At 44.1% G+C, this 26,995-nt stretch overlaps 1 protein-coding gene across 8 annotated transcripts in view; it reads right to left on the bottom strand.

Annotated features, from left to right (window-relative positions):
- The window catches only part of Prom1 (prominin 1), an 89,983-nt gene that overhangs the window by 12,622 nt on the left and 50,366 nt on the right, over positions 1 to 26,995 (bottom strand). For all 8 annotated transcript variants that reach the window (XM_063230130.1, XM_063230132.1, XM_063230131.1 and 5 more), the window contains 13 exons: positions 25,802 to 25,865; positions 24,890 to 24,979; positions 20,675 to 20,892; positions 19,860 to 19,934; positions 16,417 to 16,480; positions 13,138 to 13,294; positions 11,215 to 11,367; positions 8,443 to 8,566; positions 6,285 to 6,388; positions 3,984 to 4,068; positions 2,387 to 2,533; positions 1,388 to 1,459; positions 673 to 765 (listed from right to left, as the gene is read on the bottom strand). In XM_063230130.1, the coding sequence (XP_063086200.1) occupies positions 673 to 765; positions 1,388 to 1,459; positions 2,387 to 2,533; positions 3,984 to 4,068; positions 6,285 to 6,388; positions 8,443 to 8,566; positions 11,215 to 11,367; positions 13,138 to 13,294; positions 16,417 to 16,480; positions 19,860 to 19,934; positions 20,675 to 20,892; positions 24,890 to 24,979; positions 25,802 to 25,865 (1,446 nt within the window). The remainder of the gene's footprint in view (positions 1 to 672; positions 766 to 1,387; positions 1,460 to 2,386; positions 2,534 to 3,983; positions 4,069 to 6,284; positions 6,389 to 8,442; positions 8,567 to 11,214; positions 11,368 to 13,137; positions 13,295 to 16,416; positions 16,481 to 19,859; positions 19,935 to 20,674; positions 20,893 to 24,889; positions 24,980 to 25,801; positions 25,866 to 26,995) is intronic.

The following is a 26,995-nucleotide window of genomic DNA, read 5'->3' as shown; positions in this document are numbered from 1 at the left end:
TCCTCCCATTTCTGAGTCTCTCTGAAATCAGTAGTCCTTCACCGTAGGAATCCTTCCTGCCATTTTTATTTTTAATTTTAAAAATTTTATTTTTAGATGAGGAAACTGAGAAGCTATAAAACTTTGCAAAGGCAGAAACAGGATGTGAAATGAGCTCAGCCTCACTCTCCTCCACTCTTGTTCTTTCTGGCCTGAAAACTGTCTTTACTGTCTTCAGGAAGAGAGAAGACCAGGGAGGCCAGGATGGGAAAGAGAAGGAAATTAGTGGCCTCAGAGAGCTACGTGGATGCTAGGTGCAGAAGGAAAGCACTTACCCTTACCTTCACATATTTCTAGGCAGAGTTTGGAGAAAAAGAATTGGACAATAGTGAGACTGAGACATAGCAAAGCCATCGGCACTGTCCTACATGCGTGGTTAAGGAGACCTGTGAGCAGCTGCAGAAATCTGAGCTAAGGGACAGAAGCCAGACACCCACGGCAATACACTGCTCACTCCTGAGGAGAAGGGAGAGGACGGATGAGGAGGGGTGGCACAATTTTGGCTTTATGGTCTTCAAAGCAGACACAGGGAGCTCTGGGAGGTCAGCAGGTGTCCTAAGGCTACATGGAAGGCAGCCAGGCACAAGCAGTCTGGCCCAGGCCCCCGGGATACGTCACAGCTTGGTGACTTACCAGTGACTGTTCCATAGGAAGGACTTGCTGATGGTGAGTCCTTCGAATATTCTCTACTTGGGCTTGGAGGGTATCTTTCATATTTCCTGGGGGCTATAAGGAGAAGAAAATAAAGGAAACTGAACTCCGTCTCTCCACACTCGGAAGCACACGCTGCTGTGGGTTTACTTCAATGACAACAATCCCACAGGAATGGTACTAGTACCCCCATTTTACAGATGGGGAAACAATGACACAAAGTGGCAAAATATCTTGCTCAGTCTCTTAGTATGAGGAAGAGGCTGTCTATGCCCAAGTCTTCCTCCAGAGTCTAGGGTCCTCATTTCTAGTCTGCCACTTCTTGGAAGAGAACAGTGAAGGTCATGTAGTCAACGCTCAGCAGATGAGGTGATAAAGTGGAAGACCACAGGGTCTAATGGTGCCTCTGCCCATCATTATCCACTTACTACCAACAATGCAAAGTACTGCGTGGAGTTTTCCTTCCACACTTCCAATCGCTATTCCCTAAACTGCAAGAAAAATGAGTGCGCATGCGTGCATTCCTGCGTGTGTATTAAAGCTGCATGGCCAGGGCTGCCCGTGAGAACTGCACGGGACAGGCTTTGTTCAATCAGTCTAAACTCATGCAAAAATCAAACTCTAGTCACATCCCTCACCCTTCCCTCATGTGACTTCTACAACTCCTACAGCATTTAATGGGATTATTTGAACTTACCAAATGATTTACTTTTGCTTCTAGGTCACGTGCAAATAATAAAAGATTCACTTTTACAGGGGTTTTATCAGTCTGCAAAAGAGGTAAACAAAAATTATGTTACAGATATGAAATTTTTAAACCTTAACATCTATTAGGCAACAGATTGACCATGGGTCCACAACCATAAAAAAATAAAATAAGGCTAGAAACTATTTATTTATTCATTTATTTATTTTGTCTTTTTGAGACAGGGTCTCACTATGCAGTTCAGGCTGGTCTTGAGCTCACTTTGTAGCCCACGCTGGTCTTGAACTCACAATTCTGCCTCAACTTCCCAAATGCTAGGAGTATAGGCGTGTACTACCACACCCGGCTCAAAGCTATAAGTGACAACATTCTTACCTATACATATCATTTTCCCAAAATACATTTTTATTAGTACATACTGGTTATGTAGACTACTGGGTTTCATTGTGAAATTTCCATGCACATAACATACTTTACTGTTACTATCCCCCATTACCCTTTATTGCCCTCCCGTCCCCCTCCTCATTCCTTTCCTCTTCTCTAATAATCTTCATTCTACTTTATATGTATCATTTTTATATTCAACCATAAAAAAGAATGAGGCCCGTGTATAACACGTAAGAACCTCAACAGCATACTAAGTGGCAGAAGCTAGACACAAAAGGTCTTACACGGTGTATTCTATTTACATGATAGATCCAGAATAGGTAAATCCATAGAAATACAACACAGAATGGTAGGAGCCAAAAATCTGGGGGAGTGGGGAGCAGCTGGTAATGATACAGCATTTTCTTTAGGGTAATGAAAACATTTTGGAACCAGAGGTGGTAATTGTATAACACCATGATTATACTAAATGCTACTAAATTGTTTAAAAATAATAGATTGTATGTGATGTGAATCTTGTGTCATTGAAGATACAAATCTTAGAATTATGCACATCTGGTACTGTGATCCCGCCCCGATCACACATGTGGACATGTGCTGTACCTGGGCCAGGTAGGTGTTGTAGTCTATATCCTGTATTCCAGAAGTTGCGAAGGCCTGAAGGTTTTTTCTTCTTTCTGCATCCAGCAGAACAACATTATCAAGATTTAAATTCAGATTTTCAAGTTCATTGATTATGTTTCCAGTATGCTGCATGAAACAAGTTTTAAACCAATGCATTATTCTCAAAGAATGTCACCAACTTAAGGCTTGAAGACAGCAATAAAATTAAGCAGGCATAAATGCATGCAGGCATTTGATGGGTATTCTTCCTTCCCTGCCTCCTTACACCCACGGCAAACACTCTTCTTTGTATCTTTTCTCTCAAAGAACCCAAAAGGAACAAGCGAGTATCATAAGAATGGGATATGAACTCCACTGGGCCACCTAGGAGAAAGGACCTCAGAAGGACTCATAGACTGGAGCCACAGAGGAGGTAGCTTGTGAATTCCAAGGCTTGACACACAGAGATGCTGAAAGGGACAGGGCAGGGTGGCATTCCAGGGACAGGACCAGCCCAAGGCTGGGGCTGGGTAGGTATCTCCCACATAGGAGATACCCTCTGGGAAACAGGGTTTGGTTACTTGGGCAAAGGTCAAGGCGATGTGGCTGTTATTCTGGGGTGGGCCTAATAACCTGTCTGTGGTTTCAGACAGCGTGAGCCAGGTGAGATTCTCCGGACCAGAACCCTGCATGGCACAGGGGAAGTGGCTCACGGTGTGATGGGCAAAGGAGAGAGCTTCTAGTTAGGATTTATTACACAACTGTATTCTGCTTATGGACATGTAAGAAGGGCTTAGGGAAGATAATCAATGGAAAATTTACATGCACCTTTCAAATAAAGCACATTTTTATATTTGAGAACCATCAAATCATCATGGTCTTATGGTCACTCCTGTGATACCTCAGTGGGCAAACTATAGGACTTGGAGGGCATCTCGTTCTTCGGTACCTCTTGGGATCTACTGTCATTCTGGAAGTCCCAAAGAAGAAGAGCACTCTAGATCCTTCTAGGCTAATGATGCCCTAGACCCATGTAGCAGGGATTCTGTTGTTTCCTTCTGCCTGGTGTGTTTTGGCTCTTTTTAAGAGCCTAAAGACTCAGTCTGGCTTGTGGACTGCAGCAAAACAGGCAAGAAGGTTACTGTCTGCTTCAATCTTTTTGCTTCTTGCCAAGGGCCAGCAGAGCTCAGCAGAGCCCATCTTACGGCCAAGTGCCACACACGAGTGAGGGTAGTATGGGTCATACTTTCTGGTCTGGGAGCTGGTAGACAAGAGAAGCTGGTTGGAGAACCAACCTCCCTGAGGAGCAGGCAGGACTTTTTCTTACAGGGTCATCAACACTCAGTGAAACGAAATCTTCCACTGGGAAGAGTTTTAAGTGAGGTCCCTCTGAAGATCTACTAGGAAAACTGAAACCACAAAATAGACAAGGGGTTAGTGTTACAGAATTTGACCAAGAGGAGGACTACACAACCTTGTGGATATACTAAATGCCACTTTAAGCTTGTTTATTTTATCTTAAAGAATCTCACACCCATTTCAACAAAAAGGCACTTAGTGCAACAATGTCAAGTACTTGGCTGTCCTGCTACCTCACCTTCTGAATGTTGAGCTCCTCACTGACATTGAAGTAGTTCTCTAGCTTCAGTGTGGTGTAAATGCCTTTATCATTTTTGCAATCACTGTGGGAAGAAACAGAAATCATGACCCAGAAAAGCAATGTGGCCACCTGTGCTCACGGTTAAGGATGAAGGGTGAGTCTTTCTCACTGTGCCATCTGTGGATGCACAAGTGGGTTCAAAGTGCCACCTTTAGCCGAAAAAAACCACAGCACTCACCACTCCCGACTCCCTTCCCTGTCTTAGTTTTGGAACAGACGCAATGGGTCTGATAAATACATCATTCTGTCTGTTTCCTTTGTGTTATTTCTTATTCTGCTGTGGACAAGTTGATAAATAGAGAAGAAATAAACTCTGTTTTAAAAAGTCAAAATGATATTTGCTAGAAAGAGATGCCCTACAAAGTTTGTCACGGGTTTTATTAAAGCCCTTGCCATGACATTTTTCCCTCTGTATTTCCAATGTTTTGACTTCACATGCTTAGATATCTAAAGGTGAGGCTATGACAGGTGAGGGTGTGCAGACATCCAGACACAGTCTATTTTGTCTATAACTAGATCATGGAAATGCTAGTCTTACCAGTGGACTCATCCATTAATGAGATCACAACTGAATGAGCTACTAGCAGGCAGGGTCTAATTGACAGAAGAGGTCGTCAGGACCATGCCTTTGAAGAGTATATCTTGTCCCAGACCCCACCTTCCTTGGTTTTCCTGTTCCCTCTGCTTCCTGGCCACTATGAGGTGAGCAGCATTCCTCCAGCATGCTCTTTCATGATGTCCTGCCTCACCACCGGCATAAAATCAATGGAGTTAGGTGACCATGGACCGAGACCTCTGAAACTGTGAGCCAAAATAAATTTTGCCTCCTTTAAGTTACTCTCAGGTAGTTTGTCACGTGACACAAAGCTGATGAATCTTTAAATGACTTCTTTCTGTATGGCTGAGATCAAACACAGAAGACTATCAACCATTAGACCAGGAGGGACTTTTTACCATCTACAAAAGTGTACTCTGTGAAGTAACACTAGACTGGGGAGGGAAAGAATACTATACAGCATTGGGGGGACTGTTTCACAAGCTAAACTAAGAGGCAAGAAAAAACCCAAGCAATTCCTTGAAGAAAAGCTTGGTGAATCCTTGACTCCTCAGAACCCAGGGCTAAGGACAAGCTCCTTCCCTGTCCCGGTGGATGACCTACAACTACTTGGGGGGCTCAAAAGAAAACTCTCCAACCCTGAGGTCTTCTGGCTCTTCCACATGAAGATGTGGTTATATAGCTGCTGAACCTCAAAACACGCTTACTAATGGGCTGAAGAGATTCAGCGTGAGAAAGTGACCAAAGCAGTGGAAAGACAGCTCACCAGCAAGATAAGGACTGCAGCTGACCTACTCTAGCAGAAAGAGTTTCCAGGGAAAGGACGCTGGCTACCTGAACACGCACTTGGTCACCTCATCTGGCAGTGACCACACCACTAAGGAGAGGGTCTCTCCCATTCTTTGGAGGTGCAAAGAGGCAAGTGATGGGAAGGCTGAAAAAAGGGAAGGATTCATTACACAGAGCAGTCTGCGGTGCATCTCGGCTGCAGCCCACAGGACCTTGAAGATTCGAGACGGCTTTAAGAGGTCGAGAGGAATGTGTGTACCACAGAGCATTCCACAGATACTAGCATTAAGTTAGGGAGTTTCTCCACATCCTCATGTGTCACAGATAGGGAAATAAATGCTGATGAACAATTAGAAGTGAGGATAGTATTATAATGTTCTGATGATGTGTCGGGCACTGTTCCAATCTGAGGTACCTTGCTGGACTCTAAAATGTCCCCCAGATGAGAGTCTTATAATAGCAAACACTGTTGAGTGGAGAGAAAGTGGAGTTGTCCAATGTCACGGGGCTCTCTTAAGCAGAAGGACACGGGTGGCCGGATTGCTTGGACCAGCCCTATAATTATATCACTGTTATGCCAACTTGGATTTGGGCTGTTCACTGAATTCTCACAAGGTCCTGTTAATGCCCCTTAGGGTCACCTTATCCAAAGCATTCCAGGATACCTTGGAAGGAGAACCCTGAGACATCACTGGTCCCAGGTTTCAAAAGTTTTTGGCTCAAGGTATCTTTTCAGTCTCATTTTTATTCTCTTTGCTAAGATTAGAAAACAGCATACCTCTGAAACTGGCAAGTTTTATGAGCAAGGTTAAAAGAAACACTTTGAAAGCAATTTTGTAATTCTGGAGAAAAGACATTTTGCATAGCAAAATATGTAATGCAGTTATTGATACCTGTAAACTTGTTCAAAAGTGAGTTTAACATTTGGGTTTTTAAGTACAATGCCAGAGAGATAATATTCCCATTCCTTATTTAGTAAGTAGGGGGTGTCCAAAACCTAAAACAAATGAAATAACATTTTTTAAAAAACAGATTTACATTAACATGCATACATACAGTAAAATGAATATTCTATTAAACAGTTTGATACTTTTTATGTCATAATACATCTCATCAACTTCCAACCAAAACCAGAAAATAATAGTGTAACCGAAATCAATCAATTGACTACTGGGAAGCACCGAAGTTACTGAACTCTTTTTTTTTTTTTTTGAGAATTCAACTTTATTTCAGTAAACACAGTAGAAATTAGGAATTTTGCTTCAGAATAGTTAATTCAAAATCACGGAGCTGCAGACCTAACCCTTCACTTCTCTCAGGACAAAATGAGATAAAACTCACACACTCTGACTCTGTACCACATATATTTAAGGTGGACAAACTAACCCATGACTGGGCATGTACCCGGTAAGTACCAGCTGAATATCTCCTTTCTGAAATGCTTGCAACCAGAAGGGTTTCAGAACTTTTTTCTAGCTTCAAAATGTTTATATAAAGGGGACAGGACCCAAGTCTAAAAATGAAATGCATCTATGTTTTATATATTCCTTAGACACATCCCGAGGGTAATTTTATACTATCTTTTAAAATATTTTATACATGAAATAAAGTGTCAAGCTGTGGAGTTTTCCCATTTGTGATGTCATGTCAGTGGTTAGAAACTTCCAGAGTTGGAAAATTCTGGATTTCAAATTTGTTTGGATTAGGGATAATCAATCCGAATAAATGGTTTTGAAATATCCCTTGCTTTTAAAGAATCACTTTTTTAATGACCCAGTAATAGAGTAAATAGTGAGCCTGGTTCGATGTCTTATTAGTGTTATTAAAAGGCCAAGGAAAGATAATATGATTCACCAACACTTTCATTCCCCTTGACCAAATGAACAATCAAAACAACATCACTATGACAATTGTTTACCTTCTACAGTCTGGTGACTTCATTACAGACTTGAGGTGAAAAACATACACACAATACAAGGGGGAAAAAGAAGCAGATTTTAAAACTCAGAATCTGGAGAACAACGCTGGATACCCAAGTCAGAAGCCAGAGACTTGAATCATAACCTCCTTGTCAGTGAGGAAGGTAAAATCCTGACAGAGCCCTGCAGGCTGCAGCAGCTGACCTCGGAGGGACCTTGAAGCCTGAATTCAGCTCCTGACTGTCCCAGCGGACATCCCCAGGGACAATCCTCTGCCACCAAGGTGTCCTTTATTGGCTCTTTTCACTTCAAATGCACAGCCCCAAGTTCTCTGGGTGGTAGGCTTTGGGTTTGAGCAACTCTTTAAAATGTCAGAAACCTCTGAAGAACAATGGAAAAAACTGAGAATTTACCTTCTCATCTTCTCAGACACCTGGGGGAGCTTCTACTGAGAATTATTTTACCTGTACCTGCATAGAAGCCACTGGTGCTCTACCACTGAGCTGTATCACCAGCCACTTTTAAAATCTGACTTTGATGCAACTCTTACTAAGTACTCTAGGCTGGGCTCTATCCTGCAGTCCTCCTGCTTCAGCCTTCTGAGTAGCTGGGATTACAGGTGTGAGGCATGAGCTTTATTTTCCAATAATATTAAAATCAACATGGACAAGCAGGCTTTAATTCTTGGCACTGATTTCACATACAATCAGAAAATAAGAATACTATTATACACATATGTATAAGCATATGAGTATTATTATATACATATGTGATTTGTGTGTATCTACATAAGTATGTGTGTGTATATGTGTGCATGTTTGTGCATATATATATTTATGTATAATATAAAACTTTTTCTCTTACAAACAGAATCTCAACTTGATGAATTCAAATCAGACTGGCTGAGTTTGGCCACACATGTCTGAAATCCTAGCACTATAGGAAGCTGAGGCAGGATGACCGTAAGTTTGAGGCTGCCCAGCACAGGCAACTTTGCAAGACAGAGTCTAAAATTAAAAAGTAAAAACAAAAAACAACTCATGTTTTAATCTGCTCTCGAAGAACACAAATTATGGGGGAAATTCAAGTGTTCCTTTAAGTCCTGCCACAGTGAACAGAAAATCACACTTACTTGGAATAACTTCCCATTTGTATAAGGTTCACAGACCAATTTTTCCATATTTACACCAATGACAAAAGTAAGAACAACGATGATCATCAATAGCCAGCAGAAGAGGAAAGATAATCCAGCCGCACTGGAAAAAATACAGATAAAGTTAGTGGTTCTGGAGGAAGTACTCAGTGCTGCTGCCCAGGGCCTATTCACTCCATCTGCTCCTGGTGTGAAATACGGCCTGCGGGTCCACCTGCCTAGGAGCGCAGAGGAAGTGGGTAGCACTTTCCGTCCTTGGCTCATAATTATGGACCCTTAGGATGACAATGCCCGCTCCACTTGCTGTCTAGCACAATGAGCTAAGAACCAATCCCTTCTGCAGAAGTGACAGAAAGTAGAGAGATTCCAGCCTGCCAACGTACCCTGGAGACTCAGAAGGAGGCTGTCATGGCCCCCATTCGCATGGTGGAGAATTGCATGAGGTATCTTTGGAGGCAGGGAGAGGTGAACAGGGCAGGGCCAAGGGGATCCCAGGAGGAGAAGCCATGGAAAGGCACAGAAGGGGAAGCATGAGGGACAGGTTGCATAGGTGTCCCCCTGCCTAGGAGTCATTGTGGATGGCACCGTGACTGTGGCCTTTGATGAATCTCCTGGTGGTGGAGAGAAATCAGTGGGTGAAAGACACACAGGCTGGCAGGCAGATGCAGCAGGATGAGAAGTGAAGGCAGGAAGGCCCAAGGGTCAGGATGGGAATGCTGATCTCCGGACCTGAATGGAAAGAAAAGCTGGATCGGGCATTGGTCGGGTTGCCAGGGAGACACTTCTGGGAAGACGCAGGGATGGAGTCTGGAGCGCAGACACCTGGATGGAGACAGCAGGAGTGGGAAATGAGCATCTGTCCCTGGGGCTGGGTGGCAGAGGGAAGCAGCCTAGGACCCACCCGGAGGACTTCGACCTTTGTGGAACAGGTGGCAGCCAGTGAGGGAGACCGGGGGAAGCCATCTGCGTGTGACATCGCTGAGGGGAGAAGGACAGTGTGCAGGAGGGTGCATGGGCGGAGGGGGCAGCACGCCGCTGTGGACACTGCTGCCCCTCTACTCTGGGGTCAGGGGTCACCGCTGACTTGGCCAGAGTGGAGCAACAGTGGAGGAAGCGGGAGCCATGTTCCACCCAGACCCAAGGAGCTGTGGCTCAGAGAGGACGGCGTCCCTGTTTCTTTTCCTTTGAAGCAGATAGCAGTTTTTGTGATCCCACTAAAAACCAGTGTGATTTTTATGAACAAGGCCCTTTGGAAGCAGTGATAAAGAGAGAATTACACAGTCACCACCAAAACGCAGGTAAAGCAGCAAATACCAGGGTTACTTAGTTGTTCAGAATAAACTAACTTCCTGTATCTGAGTAAAGTTGAACAAAACAGCAAAGCAAACACATTTTCCCTTACTAGTGTCATTTCTTCTCGTTTATTCTTTCCTGAGCAGAGATACTCCCAATTGAGTGCCATTTTCTGTATCTAGCCTCTCATGTGTGGAATTCCATTTCAGGCCTTAAGAGACCCCACGTCATTGGTTTTGAGGCTATTCTGAAGCTATTTGAGGCTATTCTAAGCCTGCATGAATGACAGCAAAGGCTTGTTCTGCGCTGAGGCCTACCTGTTTCGGGGAAAGGACTTTACACTCATGCATGGTTCAATTACTCACTTGTGACCCTGTGTCCAAAAGACATATTAGTGCATGCCACGTGGTCTCCCGCCCGCCCTTCCCCGATGCTGGTGATGCTCGTAGGTGAATGAGAACGTGCGGCCGATGCTCTGGTTCTCTATTCCCTGAAGGAGCTATGTTGACTCTTTCAGCCCCATCACACACCTCACAGCTGATTCCTAATGCATTTATCTATCCAAAAAGAGCCCCATGTTGATGCTGTGGCTCCATCCCTTGCATGGCCAGCTCTGGCATCTGGCACCCATGCATGGAATCCAGGCTGCTTGTCTAAGTCCTAACGGCACTAGTAGAGAGAATACTGTAACTCCAAGCTGCTAGAGCTTGCAGCTGGCAGCTCTGCTGACTATGGAGAATGGTGTCTTGGCTCAGCTTCTGATGCCTCTAACAAACAGATGAGTGAATTAACAAGATAAAGAAAGAACAATGCTCCCTCCGCAGATGAATGAGAAAAGAAAATGGAACATTACTCTGCCATGAAGAAGGCTAAACTGACATCATTTGTACCAAAATGGACGCACGCTGAGAAAACACAAGCTTAAATATCACATGGTTTCTCTTACAGGAGAAACCCAAAGTATAAATAATTAAAAGTGCAAAATAAAAGACAAATAATAAGAAACAGGGAGACAGATCTCCTGCAAATGGGAAGGGAACCAAGCGCTGGAGGGAAAGGGGAGGGAGGAGAGGGTAAGAGGATATAAAAAGAATTGAAAGGTTATATATGTAACCAACTTCCCATGATGAACATAATCACTATGTACTGCAAAGTTTTACTAATAAAAATTTTTTTAAAAAGAGGAGGAAGGAACAATAGATACAAAGGCCAAGTTGGAAATGGTTTCCATGGCAGCCAATTTCCACGGAGCCACCCAGTGTAAATAGTGCACCTAAACTGGTCTGTCTTATGCAATCAATCAACAGTTTTCCTTTACTTGTTTGGAGAAGTATCTACGCCAAAGAGCAAAGCACTGCGCCAAGACCCCTACTCCACAGAACTGGAGCATGGGGTCTGGGCGCACTGCCTGTCCCCCCTCCCATCTTCCCACCCACGTGGCAGAGGTATCACACTCACACCATGAGGAAGATGCCTCCCGTGTTGGACACACAGCCTCTGCTCGTCGGGGTAGCATGCTTGTCAAAGCCGCAAATGCCACACAACAAGCCCAGGAAGCAAAAGACCACGATGAGGGCCAGGAGGAAGCAGATGATCAAGCTTGCGAGCCACCTGGGAAAGCAAGCATACTGTTAGTGCACAACATAGCAACGGCAACCAGACATGGGAGTTGCCGACTAAGGCTGGAGAGTGTGTGCATGTGGGTGTTGGGGGAACTCCTGGCCATCTATGAATCTTCAGGGTTCGCTGAGCATTCCTGAGCGCTGGAGCCATCCTTGCCCTGTTCCTCCAACCAACCCACCAGCAACATGCTCCTTCAATGATCACAACATGTTTGCTTTCTTTTTTTTTTTTTGAATGTGCTACTGATAAAATATCCTTAAACCCCTCCAGCTCTTGCAAGTTTTCTGATGCTGGAAGATGGGGGAAGATATTCCAGTCTGCTTTCCCCAGCCTTTCTCTAAAATATTCTGTGGCTGCAGGACTGTTCTGGGTCATCGTGCTCTCTACTAAACCAGAAATGCTCTACGTGCCAGCAGCATGGGACATTTAGAATTTTATAAGCATCCTAAATCAAATGCCTGCAGAATGCAAATCTCAATTTTGTAATGGTCCTGGGAGACATTTGAGGATAATGGAGGTGCAATTAGGTCTTACCGACATTCCCAGAATAAACAACCTTTCCCAGCAGTGAGGAGCATTCAAGGGTAGAAACTGCTCCCCAACATTTAAGATACTGAAAAACAAAAGAATTGGCTCTGCCCAGTACCTCTCGGCAAAATTACCATAAAGCTTTTTATTCAATTAAGAGCAATCTGGGTAATTATAATAATGGCCATCAGCAGCCATTCCATGGAGGTTGGTTCCAAGTATTGGCGATGCAAAATTAAATAAGTCTTGGAGCCTAGCCTCAGAAAAGTTTTAATCAACCTATTTAAATTTCTTTTTAAAATAAGCTTATGGTCCTGAGGCAGGGGGAGGAGGAAGGGCGAGTGAGTAGCAGGCAGATATCTGTACTGTTCTTATTTGAGAAGCTCAGACTGTTGCTGAGTTTGCAAGGTCAGGGGGTTGGCCTGGCTCATGCGTCCCCTGATACCTGTTGGGGTGTCTGAGACATGGGTCATAACCCCAAAATCTTGTCGATCCCCAGACAGTAGCAGCACTGTCAGGCAAGGGTGAAAACCCACGTCTGACACATCTCAGCTGACTTTAACCAAGTCACTTCATGTCCCTGACCCCCAATATCCTCATCTACAAAACAGAGTGGTAAGTAGAACATGACCTGGGAGACCTTCGTGGGTGTAAAGGAGGTGTCACATGGAAAGCACCTGATAGGGACAAAGACTGTTATTTTATCATTTATCTGGTGCTTTGGCACAAAACACAACCTGAGTAAGAATGGCTCTGGACTCTCCAAAGGCTTGAGCAGGACAGAGATGGAAGCTGAATCCTTTGGACAGGAAGTCCTTCCTCTAAATTTCTCAGGCCCTCAAGCCCTGCCCTTGCTCATGCTCCCTCTGGGTATGGTCACCCTGCAAAGCTAAACTCTACTGCCCAAATTTTCTGAGCACTGACCTATAGCACAGCTCTGCAAGTGACTTATTAGCTTCTGGGCACAGCAGAGCAGATGGTGTGCTCTCAGTAAGAACTGATCTCAGCTATTTATGTTACAATCCCATCAGTGCAGAGTATTTTCCAAAGGCCTTTGTGAATTACATTTAAGCTTTAAATCCCATTCCACACCTAGCTTACTAATCATAATAGATTCGGAAAGCAACTGATAATCGGAAACTGCAAATTGTTGCATATTTCATTCAAGAACCTTTTTAAATAATGGAGAAGCCACGCCAGTCTCCAGGGTTTCAGTCTCCAAGCACTCACCAGTATGCGTTATATTCCTCCAACTTGGGCAAATTCCGTCGGATGTAAGTCTCAGTGTCATTGATGTAACCCGTGAAATTGGACAGCGTGGCCGTGATAGGGTATTCCGCCACACTCCTGATGTCTACACTAATGCCATTCAGGACATTTTTGATATCTGAAAACAGAGGGAACTGGTTATGTATTTTCAAACACGGAGGCAAAGGGAGCTGTGTCTTGGAACCAAACACAAACACTGGAGCCACTTTTGGCTTTTCACATGTTATGCACGTGTTTAGAATAGCGTAAGACTCTACAGCAAGTCCAGCCAGGGTCATCGAAAAGCAACAATAGCAAGCCATGAACGTGTTTTTCATAAGATGATGCCGAAGTCAGGCCAGGGTCGTCTTCATCCACTAAGTTGCTAAAACAATGGATCAGGTGGGCTGGGCATTGTAGCACACACCTGTAACCCCAGCACTCTGCGGGCTGAGGCAGAAGTTCAAGGCCAGCCTGAACTATACAGCAATAACCCGTCTTAAAAAAAAAAAAAGACCAAAAAATGGACCAAGTGATTAACATGTACGGTTGTACCTACCCTGTGCCAGGCACATTGGTGAATCTTAACTGCTTCCCTCCCAAGAGGCAGATCCAGTACTTGTAATTCTCAGTTTACTAACAGAGACCCGGACGCTCATAGAGGTTACTCATTCACAGGCCTCCTTTCCAGGAAGCTCTGGTAATGAGACCGAAAGTGGAGTGTTTCTAATGCTGAAGCTCTGTTACATGATTTGGGAATCATAATTTCACAGCTAAGAAATGGTATTCAAGGACAAAGTTATTCTCCAGGGCCGTATTTTGAATAAGTGACCCCAGATGATACATTTGGCCAGATTTTATTTGACTCTTAAAGAAGTGTGTTTGGCTAGGGATGGTGGTGCATGTCTGGAACCCCAGCTATTTGGCAAGATGAGGTGGAGGGACTGTGAGTTCCAGGCCAGCCTGAGCAGTTTAGTGAGACTCAAAACAATAGTGCATCTATGTCTTCTGTGCACAAAGAGAAATTCGCAGTGGCCACATGGATCCTATCAACGTCCAAGTCATTCTCAGTAAGGAGGTTAAGTCCCAAGAGAGCAGTGTGGAGACAAACATCCACCCCAACAGGCAGGTCCTCGGGTCACAGCTCCCTGGGTACAGAGTCACGTGGGCCAGCAGTCACTGCTTCCGGGGCTGGCTTTCCCATGGTGACTTTCAGGGGTGTTTTCTTTTCCTGTAGAGAAACCCAGGGCCTCATGTTTTACATGACCCCCTGCCCCAGGGCTGCCTGCACAACCCTGTGTCATTGCTTGCCAAGGACATACCGAGGGCGGCTCACCCCTCAGGAGTCCACTGACCCTCTAGGATCCTGAAAGGAAGAGGAACCTCCCAACAGCAGCGAAGACTAATACGATCTGAGGCCTTTGGGGACTTAAGGGGTAAATGCCAGACAGGGTAGCTTGGTCTTACATGGAATTACATAAACACAGCTGGAACTTTTTGCTGTTGTTGTTAGACAGGCTCTTTATATAGTTCAGACAGGCTGGCCTGGAACTCACTCTGTGACCCTGATGGTCTCCTTAACGCATGGGCATCCTTCTACCTCGGCCTCTCAAGAGCTGCGATGACAGGTATTCACCACTACGATCAACGGGAACCTTTTTGAAAGTGTGTTGTTCATATGGATATGAAATTTCAAAACCCAAGAAAGACGCAGACATAAACGCAGAGCCGGAGGTCTGGATGCGGTTCCGCTGAGTCCCATGGGGGGTGGCTCCCCGACTCCTCGCATGGCTCAGGGGCAGGGACCCCTGAGGATCCTCCCCCAGATGAGGCAGGGGGCCTGGCCTGCGCTCTGGGATGGTGACAGCTGTGACCCACAGGCTGCCCAGGGCCATGTCCCTCCCCTGCCTGCCTCGCCCTCCCTGGGCACATGAGGTTGTTCCTTCTTGTGGCCAGGCCTCCTGTCTGGACGCAGCTTCCTCTAGAATGCCTCCCATATGCAGGCCATCTGCAAGCACGGTGGCCAAAAGACAGGCAGGACTTGAGCCTCACACACTCACATCCCCAGCACCCGCAAAGCCTGGCACGGAATAGGCCTTCAAAGCAGGCCTTAGCCCCAAAGGCCTGCAGGCCCTGAGAACGCACAGGGGTGGGCAGTGACCTTGTGCGCACTCACTTGACTGTGTCACCCTTACAAGGGGTCTGCACAACACCACATGACAAAACGCAGAGGAGGTCCAGGGCTCTGTCAAACCCCAGAACCCACAAAGATCTGCAACACAATACACTGGATGAAGACCTCCCTACCAAAGCTCTTAATGCATGATAGAGCATTATTAAGGGGGAGCACATCAAATACCATTAACACAACCTTGTAAAAGCACTTTGGAAGCAGAAAAAGAACTACTGGGCAGATAAATGAGAGAGGCTTTTTCTGAATACCCCAAGTTTATGCCCAATATGGTATAACTAGCCATCTGGCCCATTCTGCCTTCACATTCACCCCAGTACCATAACCTAAAGATAGCACGACTCAGTCATTTAAGAATTTATTTATTTATTTATTTATTTGGCTTTTAGATTTCACGTTGGTTTTAAAGTAGCTATGTAGCCCAGGCTGACCCTGAACTTCGCGGCAATCCTCCTGCTTCAGCCTCCCAAGTGCTGGGAATCACAGGTATGCTCCACCAAACCCAGGATGATTTAAGAATTTAGACCCTCTCAATAAAGATTCTGTCTCTAGAACTCTATGCAGCCTTAGGAACCTAAAATACCATTGCATCAGCAGAGTGAGCAAACAAAAAACACCTTCCAGAAGGACAAAATAAATCCTCAGAACCTCATACACAGTATTAAGTAAATAAATAAATTTTCAAAAATTCCATTTAAGTTCATTTGGAAAATATAACAGAGTATAGTTTTTTTTTTCCAGATAAAAACAATCAGAATATGACCTTCCAAATTCTGTAGGAGCCCACATTGGGGACTCACCATTGCGGTGTGGCATCACCAGCTGGCCGCAGTGCCATGAATCATCTTAAATAAGGGCACTTTTTCTTCTTCTTTTTTTTTTTTAAATCTATGTAATTGATTGGAAGTGACTTAAGTGAAAATCTCATATTCATGCAGGAGTAAGAAAGGATTTTTTAGAACAGAATCACACAATTTGCAACAATGTATTTCTTCACACTAATCAAACACAGGATTCTTAACAAAATAACCAAGACGACAGATACCAAGTGTCCTAAGAGGATGTCTCACCTTGCACGACCCCTTCAGTTTGGTTTTTCACCTCCTCAGGTACAGAATCCAGGAAGGCATATCCCTAAAAAATATTTCAACATAAATTGATGTACAAGGTAAGTTGAAGAGCAGTACTTATCCTTCGGCTTAGTATAGAACAGAGAAGTAAAACAAAAACATAGCGTTTATTCTGAGGCAGAAATTATCAAATTTGGTCAAGTATCTGACAATTACAACAAAAATCCCACTTAGGAAGTATTTACCTTAAACTGAATAAATGGAAGATCAGATTGAAAGTTTTGCACATAGAGTGTTCCCATAATTTTAAAATCCATCTGTCTGCTCAGATGGATGCTGGAAATTATATATACATATATGTACCATATATATATATATATATATATATATATATATATATATATATACCAAGGGGGAATAATTTGGTCCCCAAGGACGTTTGGCAATAACTTGAGGTATTTTCACTGTCACAACTGTCAGGCACTGCTGCCACTGCATACGTTCAAACTGGTGATGCAAACACACATCCCACAGCACCCAGGAAAGCACTCTCCAGACCAGACCAGAGCCAGCTGTGCTGAGGTTCAGAAACCCTGAGTAGCACACCAGGCCAGTGCAGCTAGGAAGTGAATTTCTAAAGACAGAATCTTCCCCTCCAAAGCAATGATGAACGAGGGGATCTAGTCTTGTCAAAGAAGGAGTCCTAAAGCACAAATTATAGGCAATAAAAATTGTAGAGCACCTCAAACTGAAACACAACAAAAACCATACCGAACCCCACGGCATGGGCTAACTCAGAAGTGGGAAGAATTATCTCTAAAGGCCATCTCTGAGTGCCCAACCTTTCCTTGGGAAGGGGGTGAGCTGGAGCTGAGCTGACTGCTGGCGTGGACAGCTCTATGCGAGGGAATCCTGTAGCTGGCGTCACAATCTGCATAAGATTTCTGCTAGGAGCAGTGCAGACTGGTGCAACTGGTGTGGAAATCAGATTCCTCACAAAGCTAAAACTAGAGGTCCCGCTGGACCCAGCTATTCCCCTTCCTAGGCTCTTCCTGAAAGAATTAAAAGCATCATACCACAGTGACACATGCACACCCATGTTTACAGCAGCACAATTTGTAATAGCTAAATCTTGGAGACAAACCCAAATGCCTATCAAAGGATGAATGGCTCAAGATGTGGCTTTTTTTATACAATGGAGTTCTACTCAGTCATAACACAGGATAAACTTGAGACATTTCTAGCTAAATGGATGCAACTTAAGACCATACTTTTAAGGGAAATAAATTGGACATACATGTTTAAATATTGCATTGTTTCTCTGGTGTGAGAATCCCAATGCGTAAATAAGAAACAAAATGTATAATAGATATTATGAAATAGAAAGAAAATGTTTAAAATAGGAACTAGGAAAAAAAGAATAGAAGAAAACAAATGGAAACAGACTTTTGTAAATAAGAGAAAGAGGTTGAAAGGCAGGGAGGGAAAAAGAATCAAGATATAGTATGTACAGGTACCAACTCCCTATGATAAATGTGGTTATTATGTATATCTAAAATGTACCTATTAACTTAATTTTAAAAATATATCTTTGTATACATAAAAAAAGATTTACGGTGCCTGCCACTTCTCACTTTGTCTTCTGTGCCACAGGCTACTCAGAGAAGGCCATCCGCAGGGCTCCTCTAGTTTGTCTTCCCCTGGACTTTTCACCCTTTGCGGGCAGTTCATGGCTACAGGGGGTCTTGTGGTTATGCTAGCTCAGTTCTGTCATTTCACAAACGCAGTGACACCAGTGTGCGAAGAGCAAGCGACACAGTAGCCTCATCAGCTCGGGTGGGTGGCTGGCTAATAAATGGAGCCTTTGCATAATCATCACACTGTCTCATTAGTATGATAAGGAAGAAACACATATTTTGTCCCAGAGAGAGTGACTTCAGCCAAGCAAGGACTCAGGTCACACCCACCTTCACTTTAACCCACCGAGAGTCCTTTGGGCTGCCTTTTGGATGTCTTATGAAATTTTGGGTGTGTAATAAGGTTGGGTTTTCTGCATGTGGAGATCCAGTTGTCCCAGTATATTTGTTGACGGTAAAATCCTTTCTCCACTTCCCTGCTTTTGATCTTTGCCAGCAATCAAATGTCTGTGTGGGCATCTATTTTGGGACTTTATATTGGTATTTCGGTGCCTTGTCTATGTTGGTATCAATGCCATTTTGTCATGGTTTGTGTGATTTTGTGGGATTGGGAAGGGCTGGAGCTCTAATTTTGCTCTGTTATCAAAGTTGTTTAGACTATTAGTCTTTTTTACTTCTACAGAAATGTAAGAGTCAAAATGTCAATCCATAAGAAAAATAATGCTGACAGTTTGATAAGGGATTGTGTTTTTTGACCTTTATTATTTTCTTCCATTGTTTTTGGTTTCATTCTGTCTTTTATTTTTTAATTAAAAAAATGTCAGTGTGATTGTCATGCTGCAAAAAATAAAAAATAAAATCGAGAAATAAAATAAATAAAGTCCTTTTTTGCACCTGTGCATAATAATAATTCCTGGAGTTGTATGAGCAAATAGGTTGATTTTTTTTTAAGTTATGGAAACATCTTACATGAAAAACTTGGCATGATTTTCAATTTATTCAATTAAAAATTGTTCTCAGAGCTAGGTAGAGCACTTGCCTAGCATGTGCAAGGTTCTGGGTTTGATTCCTAGCACCACTAAACAACAAAAAAAAGTTCTCAGAAGAGACTTTTCTTTGGACTCTTCATGACCACATTTTTTTTTATTTTTCATTAATGCATGTTGATTATACTTCCTATGGGGAGTAGACATATACCCACAGCATATCTTTTTCTACGACCTTACCCCACCCATTTTCCATAACTAGATCCTCTTCCCATTTGCAAAAGATTTATCTTCCTGTTTCTTTTTATCTATCTTTTATTCTACTCTTTAATTCCTAATGCTTTGAGCATCTCATATAAGAGAAACTATGTAATGTTTAAGCTGTGTCTGATTAATTTCACTCAGCCTTACAGCTGATGACTGAGAATGTCAATTTCAATCTTAGGATAAATAAAAACACTGAGTCCTGAGCCCCAGGGAAGCACAGGTCATGGTTTTCTTGCTCTCTAGTGGTCTTAGCATGATACTTTGCACATAATAGATGCTTCATAAAAATTTCTTGAATTGCAATAATGAACCACATAACTATTGGCTTTCTTGGGATTCCTTCTTCAGAATATCAAGGCTTCTTTACTAGCTTCCTATTTTCTTACACACTAGTCTATTCTTCAAGTGATATAAATTAATGGGCCAGGGATATAGTTCAGTGGTACAAGTGTCTGCCTGGCAAGTGCAAGGTCATGAGTTGCATCCCCAGTATATAAAAATAAAGGTAAATGATATAAAGTAAGCCATTGTATTTAAAAAAAAAAAAACATACCAGGTTGACTAGGCCATCCAAATTGCTTGTAGAAATGTTACCAATGTTTTGAAGTTCTGTATCCACAGATGGGAGCTGAAAATGTATAAGACAAAATATAAAGATTCTCCAAGTTAATCCCAATAAAAAAGGAGAGCTACCTGGGATCCAAACCCTATCTGCTGGGATACGGCTTCACTTTCTTCTGAACAATAGGACATTACTTGGGGAAAAATATTTTGCTCACAGTAGGCTCTCTAAGCACTCAGTTTTAGATGTTTAGAGGTCTCCTGCTGCAGTTAGCTCAAAAAAAGACAAAGAAATTTAACCCAGAGATAGCATGTGAGTCAAGTTAAAAATCTTTTTTGTTTGTTTCTGATTTCTGAGACAAAGTCTTACTATGTAGTCCAGATTGGCCTCAAATTCACCATGAGGGCCAGGCTAATATCAAACTCATGGTGATCCTCCTGCCTCAGCTCTTTGAATGCTGGGATTACAGATGTGTGCCATCACACCAGGCTATATTTTAATTTTAAAGGTCTATATAAGCCAGGCATGGTGTGATGTAGTATTGGCACTGGGGAGGCTGAGGCAGGAGGGTCATCACAAGTTCCAGGCCAGGCTGGACTACCTAGTAAGTTCCAGGCTAGGTAGAACTACAGAGCAAGATCCTCTCTCAAAAGCAAAAAACAAAAAACAAAAAGTTAACACAAACTCCTATGCAGAGGTTCTGTTATGTTCTTTGCTCTTGTCCCACAGTAGTTAACAGAGGTCCCTACAAAGCTGCCAGGGCTGGGGGTAACTGCTCTCCACCCCAGCTGCCGGGTACTGCTCACTTGGTCCAGGCCGGGGGTGCCCTCCAGCTGGTCTAGAGATGCCCTGATGTCATTGCAGGTCTGCACTGCTGGGCCTGCTCTGCACTCATCACCGCCCAGCGCCCCTTGGATGTCGTTTTTCACGCTGGTCAGGCTGTTGTGCAGATCTTGGCTTCCCTGCCTCAGGCTCTGCACGCTGCTGTTCATGCCCTCCAAGGCCTCCTTGGTCACTTTGATGGCTGCAGAAGGGACACAGTGCATGAGCGCCGGTGACCCAGGCACTGCCCGCTTGTGAACAAAGATGAACTCTGCACCCACATCACCCAGACACTATGAGGGGTGCTCAGCCAAGAAGCCGCACAGGGCTCCCCTGCAGCTCCGCCACAACTCAGTGCGCCTGTGTGGGGCTTCTTTGAAACCAGAATCAGGGTCCAGCACCTCTGGGTGCCCCATTAAGTGGAGGACAAGGACACTGCTGCTTGACCTTGAAGATGTGCATCCAAGTCCATCCCAGGAAGTTTCAGTCCATGCAGAAACAAGTTAAACCCAGACACATTCTAACCTATGAATATTCAGAAACCTAGAATTAAACCTAGAGCCACAGGAAAGGACATGGTTTTAGATCTGGGCATATTTAGGCTTAGATCCCAGTTTCGCTGCTTCCCATAAGGCTACAAGTAGATTCTAGAAGCTTCCTCAGCCAGTTTCCTTGTAATAAAATGCTGGCACCACCAGCTTTGGAATGTCTCCGAGTCGGTGACTCTGTCCTTTACACAGGGACTCCCATGCAAAACCCGGGATACATAGCCATGCTGAGACACCTGAAGAACTGTTCACCGTGTGATTTCTGGGTGGGGCAGAGCGCCATCCTTGAGAGAGGGGCGTGGGGAGTTTCAATTCTTCTCTACACCTTGGTAAAAGACAGGAAATTTAAGCTGGAAGCCACTGTTCTTCTAAAGTGATTAAGTCTTTCTGGTCAGATTTCTTGCTCTGTGGCTCACAAGACAAAAAATGACAGGGGTAGGAGGAAGATGGCAGAGCGGTGGGTGTAACTCTTCGTCCTCAACAAGATCCAGAATTTGGAGAATAAAATGGATAACTGAGCATCACCCAGTCACTGAGTGCTGTGAGCAAAAGGGGGGGGGCTTAAAAAATGGTGTGTCCCTCCCTTTCCCTGAGAGCTACATAAGACCTGAGTGTTCTGAGTGCAAACACACACACACACACACACACACACACACACACACACCACGGTGCTGTGGCATCTGCTGAAAGTGGCCTGAGGTCTCATCATGGTTCTGCAGCCTTGTTAGGCTGCCTTTGGTAAAAGCTTTCCTCTCCAGAGACCTCGGCTTCCTCCTCTGAAGTCAAGGAGCAGGCCGGGTCCTAACCTAGACGTGAGGAGTCTGTGATTGAGCCGTTAAGACTGACAGTGTCACCCATATTAATTCGTCTCATTCCATACTGCAACCAGCTTTGAGGCTTTACCCAGAGACTGAGGAGGCTTCCAGAACTGGGCTCTCTATGACCCTTAGTCTCAAGTTCTCTCACCTAATCCTAGGCATTCTAGGAGGCTGAAGCAGAAGGCTTCCTCCCAAGTGTTAGCCCAGTCTGGGTAATTTAGGGACTTAGCAAGAACTTATGTTAAAATGGAAAATGAAACACAGAGCTGCGGATGTAGCTCAGTGTGACGGTCATAGATGTAAGTACCTAAAAAAGGATTGTCAAGGAGCCCCTGAGAGTCAATTTTCATCCCTCCTGCCTACTTCTCAGCACTAATAGCAAAGCAGGAGGCCTGGTACCCAGCACACGGGAGGACACATGATAAATACACAACACAGCAAAATAAAAAACAGAGACTCACAGCAAATGCAAACGAGCATGTGCTGAAATCCTGCCCCGCAAACCCCGGCTGTAACATTAGAGCTCTACCTCCCATCATCCTTCCCCCTTTGCTTCGAGAAGAATTATTTTAGTACCAGAAACAAACAACGAGACAGAAAGAAGAGATGATAAAATAAATGGATGACCCAGGAAATGTGTATGCTTAAGCATCATCTCTAGACATTCTGGGGTATAGATAATGTTATGACATGTGCCGAGAAGGACTCAGAGGTAATAAACATATATCTTCCAAAAGCTTCAAAGCACTTTGTGCCTATAAAAATATTGACTGGGTTATAACTCTGGGATTCATTCAAGCATATCAAGACCACATAAATTGCGCATCTGAGATAAGTAGAAAAGACTTTTCAGATTTTAATTTTGGTTAATTAACATTTCGCCTGCCCAGTGCCGCTCATTTCTTCTCTAGGTCCTGACCTGCAACTCAAATATGATGTACGATGTGCACAAAAGAACTGCATGCTTGGGCTTTCTCCACAGGCTCAAAACACAAAGGCTGTGAAGAAGTTTTAGCAAAAACTTTGCTACAGCGATTTGTTAAGCAGGTTGAAGAAGCTCTGGCAGCAACCGGAGCTCAATAAACTGTGACTTATTCAGGGTGGCTTAAAAAAAAAAGTACAACCTTAACACAGGAAGCACAGATGGGGAAAAGTAAAGTCTGCTCCAATCGCTTTCATCGCGGGAGCTCTAAAATTTAAATGTTAAAGGTTGTAGGGACATTTGGCAAAGGTAAAGGTCCACCCACACCAGGTGAGCTGTATTGGTCACGGACTTTTGCACGGCCTTTATCCTTGTGCAACTTAGAGCTGGAGATCTGGGAGATTCGCCCTCCAAATGCACCGATGCACAGGGGATGTGGTGCAAGGGTGCCTGGCATCAGCCCACAGCCACACCTGAACCTCAGGTTCCCAACTCATCCTCCCAAGGTTCACCACGTGGCCTTGCTGCCAACAGCCAGACACTCCCTACGCACTGACCCTATTTGTTCAGAAAGCACAGGCTTTGTCAGGTCTGAACTTCTCCACTCCCCAGCTATGGACTAAGGATCCCCCTGCAATGGCCACACTGATGTCCTAACCCTCAATGTGACTGTATGTGAAGAAAATACCTTTGGGTTGAATAAGACTGTAAGCATGGGACCTTAGTTAGGCAGGACTGGTGTCTTTATAAGAGGAAGAGACCTAGAGATGGGTCTCTTAGGCAGGAAGTAAGAACAGAATGACAGGCAGGAGCCAGGGAAAGAAAGGAGGGAAGAAGTAGCTACACGGGAAAAGAAAAAAGACAGGACGACAGGAGGCCTGGGTCTTTGAGGTCTCTACCCTTCTCTGGGTCTGAGTTTCCTGCCCTGGGAAGGAAAGGTTGGAGCTGAGATCAGACGTCTGGGGACATCGAAGGCATCAGAGGACTCTCCTTGAGCTGCGCCAGGTCCTCTGCAAAGTCAAGGAGAAAGACAGGAAAGACCTTTCCAAATAGTTAAGACCAATCCTGCCAACTCTTGGCCTGTTCCGCACACCCTCTTCAGTTTTTTTCCCGGACTGTTGAACCATAAGAAACACCATAAAAAACAGGCACACTCACACAACTTCAACATGACCCCACCCACTGTGCTCTACTGTCTCAGAAACACCAGCTCATGAAAGCATAATTTATACCAGCCCGATGTTTCATGGAGAGGAAATCATCCCCTCCACGCAGGGCCCAGCACTGACACTGCTCTCAGCATTTGGAAGACTGGAGTATTCTGTGTTCCTGAGGTCTTTTTTTCACTGTAGTAAAATACATTTATTATTAAAGTGCATCTGATTAAACCACTGCTCATAGAGGAGCTGGAGATATATATGCAACTTCTTGCTTCTAAAAGTTATTCTATCAGAAGGCAAAGGAAAAAGTACCATACTTCAGAAGGCCTAAAATTCTATACCCTATTCCTCTTCTATATCAAAGGTCAAAACACATTTTCGTTGCAAGCACAGGTAGCAAATATCCTAGGCTTGTCGGTCATATGGTCTGTGTCACAACTGCCCAATTCTGCCATCTCAGAAGCCATGACGAATGGTACCCATGGATAGATGTCTACGGTTGTGTTCCAAAAAGACTTTATTAACAAAAATGATTTTGGCACTATCATCTCAAATCACTTTCAGGCCATCACTGTAACAGCTTTGGTACAAATTTTGAGCAAACTGCCATGTCTCTGTGCATCTTTACTTGGTCTGTTTGCACGACCTCAGACTTAGGCTCTCATCTGGATGAACTCTCAGGAAAACCCAGGTTAGAGAGGGGGACCCCTCAACTGCCTCCATTTGTCATCATTTGTGCCACCATGCTTACCTGCCACCGTGACCTTGATGTCATCCAGAACAGGAGTCACTTTGGTTGCTAGTCGGTTGTGAATTTTGCTTCCAAGCAGGTTATTAATATCTGGGTTCAAAGAAGCAGAAGGCTGGGTGAGTATAGGTCCCTTACGAACCCCGCCTCCCACCCTGCGATTCCACTTTCTAATCCAGACCCTGCTCAGGGGCTGGCTCTGGTGTGGAGGTTTGTCACATACTTCGAATTCCCCACATCAGAGAAAACTCAGTCACACGGACCCGTAGACCATCTGTGCCATGAACACAGGGCTTATCACCTTGAGCAACTGCATCTATCCCCTCTTTTCCACTAGACCTGGTGGCACTGCTGTTATTTTGGGCACTGTTGTGTGCACCCTAGGGTGCTGAGCAGCTTCCCTGACCTTTGCTGACAGATGCCAGTACACAGCTCCCATCTCACCACATGGTGCCAACCAAACATGTCTTCAGATGTCACCAAATGTCACCCACAGCTGAGAACCACTAAGCCAAGCTGTGCAAGACTCCTGTGGCATAAAGGGACCAGCACTGTCCCCTTGTTATCTGTGAAGCCCACTTCAACAGGGCAACTGGCAGGGACACACTTTTTGTCCCATACAGTGAATGAACAACAGTGCTTGTGGCCCAAGAAAGCAGAAGGTTTTCAAGAAATGTACAATACAAAACCAAAACTCCTCCTGCTTATGAAACAAAAGCTTTTAAGAACTCCTGGATTGGGACCATCCAGTAAGAGACTGCAAGCTGTCAATCATGCCAGGGAATTGTTTTCCATTTTCCCTATCTTCACTTACTGCATTTCTTAGTCAGATTGTATAGGGGTGGGGGTGACCACAGTATCTTTAGAGCCAAAACAAAAACAAACAAACAAAATTTAACGCAACATGTTACTCACTGTCCAGATCGGAGAATGCTTTGTCCTTGGTGGTATTGAACTGAGCCAGTATGTAGTTAATTTGCTGGAAAAGAAAATGCCATGAAACTGTTCTCATAAGGTCCAAAGCCACAATACAAAGCTCATGCGAAGAGGCTTGACATTCAAAAAGTAACCTGAAACTAACTTAAAATTAATTTGAATTAAGGACTGGAGATTTAGTTCAGTGGTTTAAGTGCTTGCCTGGCAAGCATGAGGTCATGAGTTCAATCCCCGGTACCAAAAAAATTAATTTGAATCAGAACGTTAAGAACCCCAGAAAGTTTCAGAAATGTTGTTATTTCCTGACCCTCAGACTTCTTCATAACACTATCTGGCCACTGACCAAAAAGCACTTCCTTTAATAAGCATGAGTCTACTTATTCTGCATTGTTACTCGGAATGATTCCTTATGTCTCATGATTCTGAGGACTGCCACATGGACCTTCTTGTCAGGGGACAGCATGGCTGGAGACAGGTGGGGTCTCTTTCTTTCCACATGACCCTGTATTTTCCAAGTGACCAGTATGGGATGGTTTCTCATGGTGACCCTACTGCCAGTAAGAGTGGGCATGGCAAGGCCTCTGAAAGCCAAAGATCAAGACTAGCACAAAGTCATGAATTGTCCTGGTCAAAAGCACATCACAGACAGCCTGGACACCAATGGCTGGGAGACATGAGGAACTATCAAGAATTTGCAGCCATTTGCAGTGTGGCACAGTGGGTTCGTATTACTGACTCTTCCTACATGGCTTCTGAAGGGGCTGAGTGCCCTGCTGTCTACAGTGGCTCAGAGGACTCATCTCCCATTCCCTTAGGAATCCTGCGGATTATCATTTTTCAACAACTACTGAAAGCCTTCTTAGTGAAAATATGGATCACTAATTAAATTTTCTTCTACAATTACTAGAATAAGTTCAACATATTTTATTTGAGACCAGTTGCCTTTATTCTGTCAACTGATTCTGTCGGTACACTCACATCCTCTATCCAGCTTGTAATGACTTATTAGACTCCTTCACGTATGCTGAACCAAATTAATTTCCACCAAAGTGATGGCCATTTTCTATCCTCTGAAGGTGTATGAAAGCCACCCCAGACTTCACCAGCCATCAGTGTTGTCCAAGTATGCCAGCTTTTCAGGGAAAAAGTTGATCTTGGGAGTCTTTAGAATGT

Source organism: Cavia porcellus, unplaced genomic scaffold, assembly GCF_034190915.1.
Source record: "Cavia porcellus strain 051 isolate PalLab524CR breed Dunkin Hartley unplaced genomic scaffold, mCavPor4.1 scaffold_18, whole genome shotgun sequence".
Classification (NCBI taxonomy): domain Eukaryota; kingdom Metazoa; phylum Chordata; class Mammalia; order Rodentia; family Caviidae; genus Cavia; species Cavia porcellus.
This window is presented reverse-complemented; position numbering and strand designations above follow the sequence as displayed.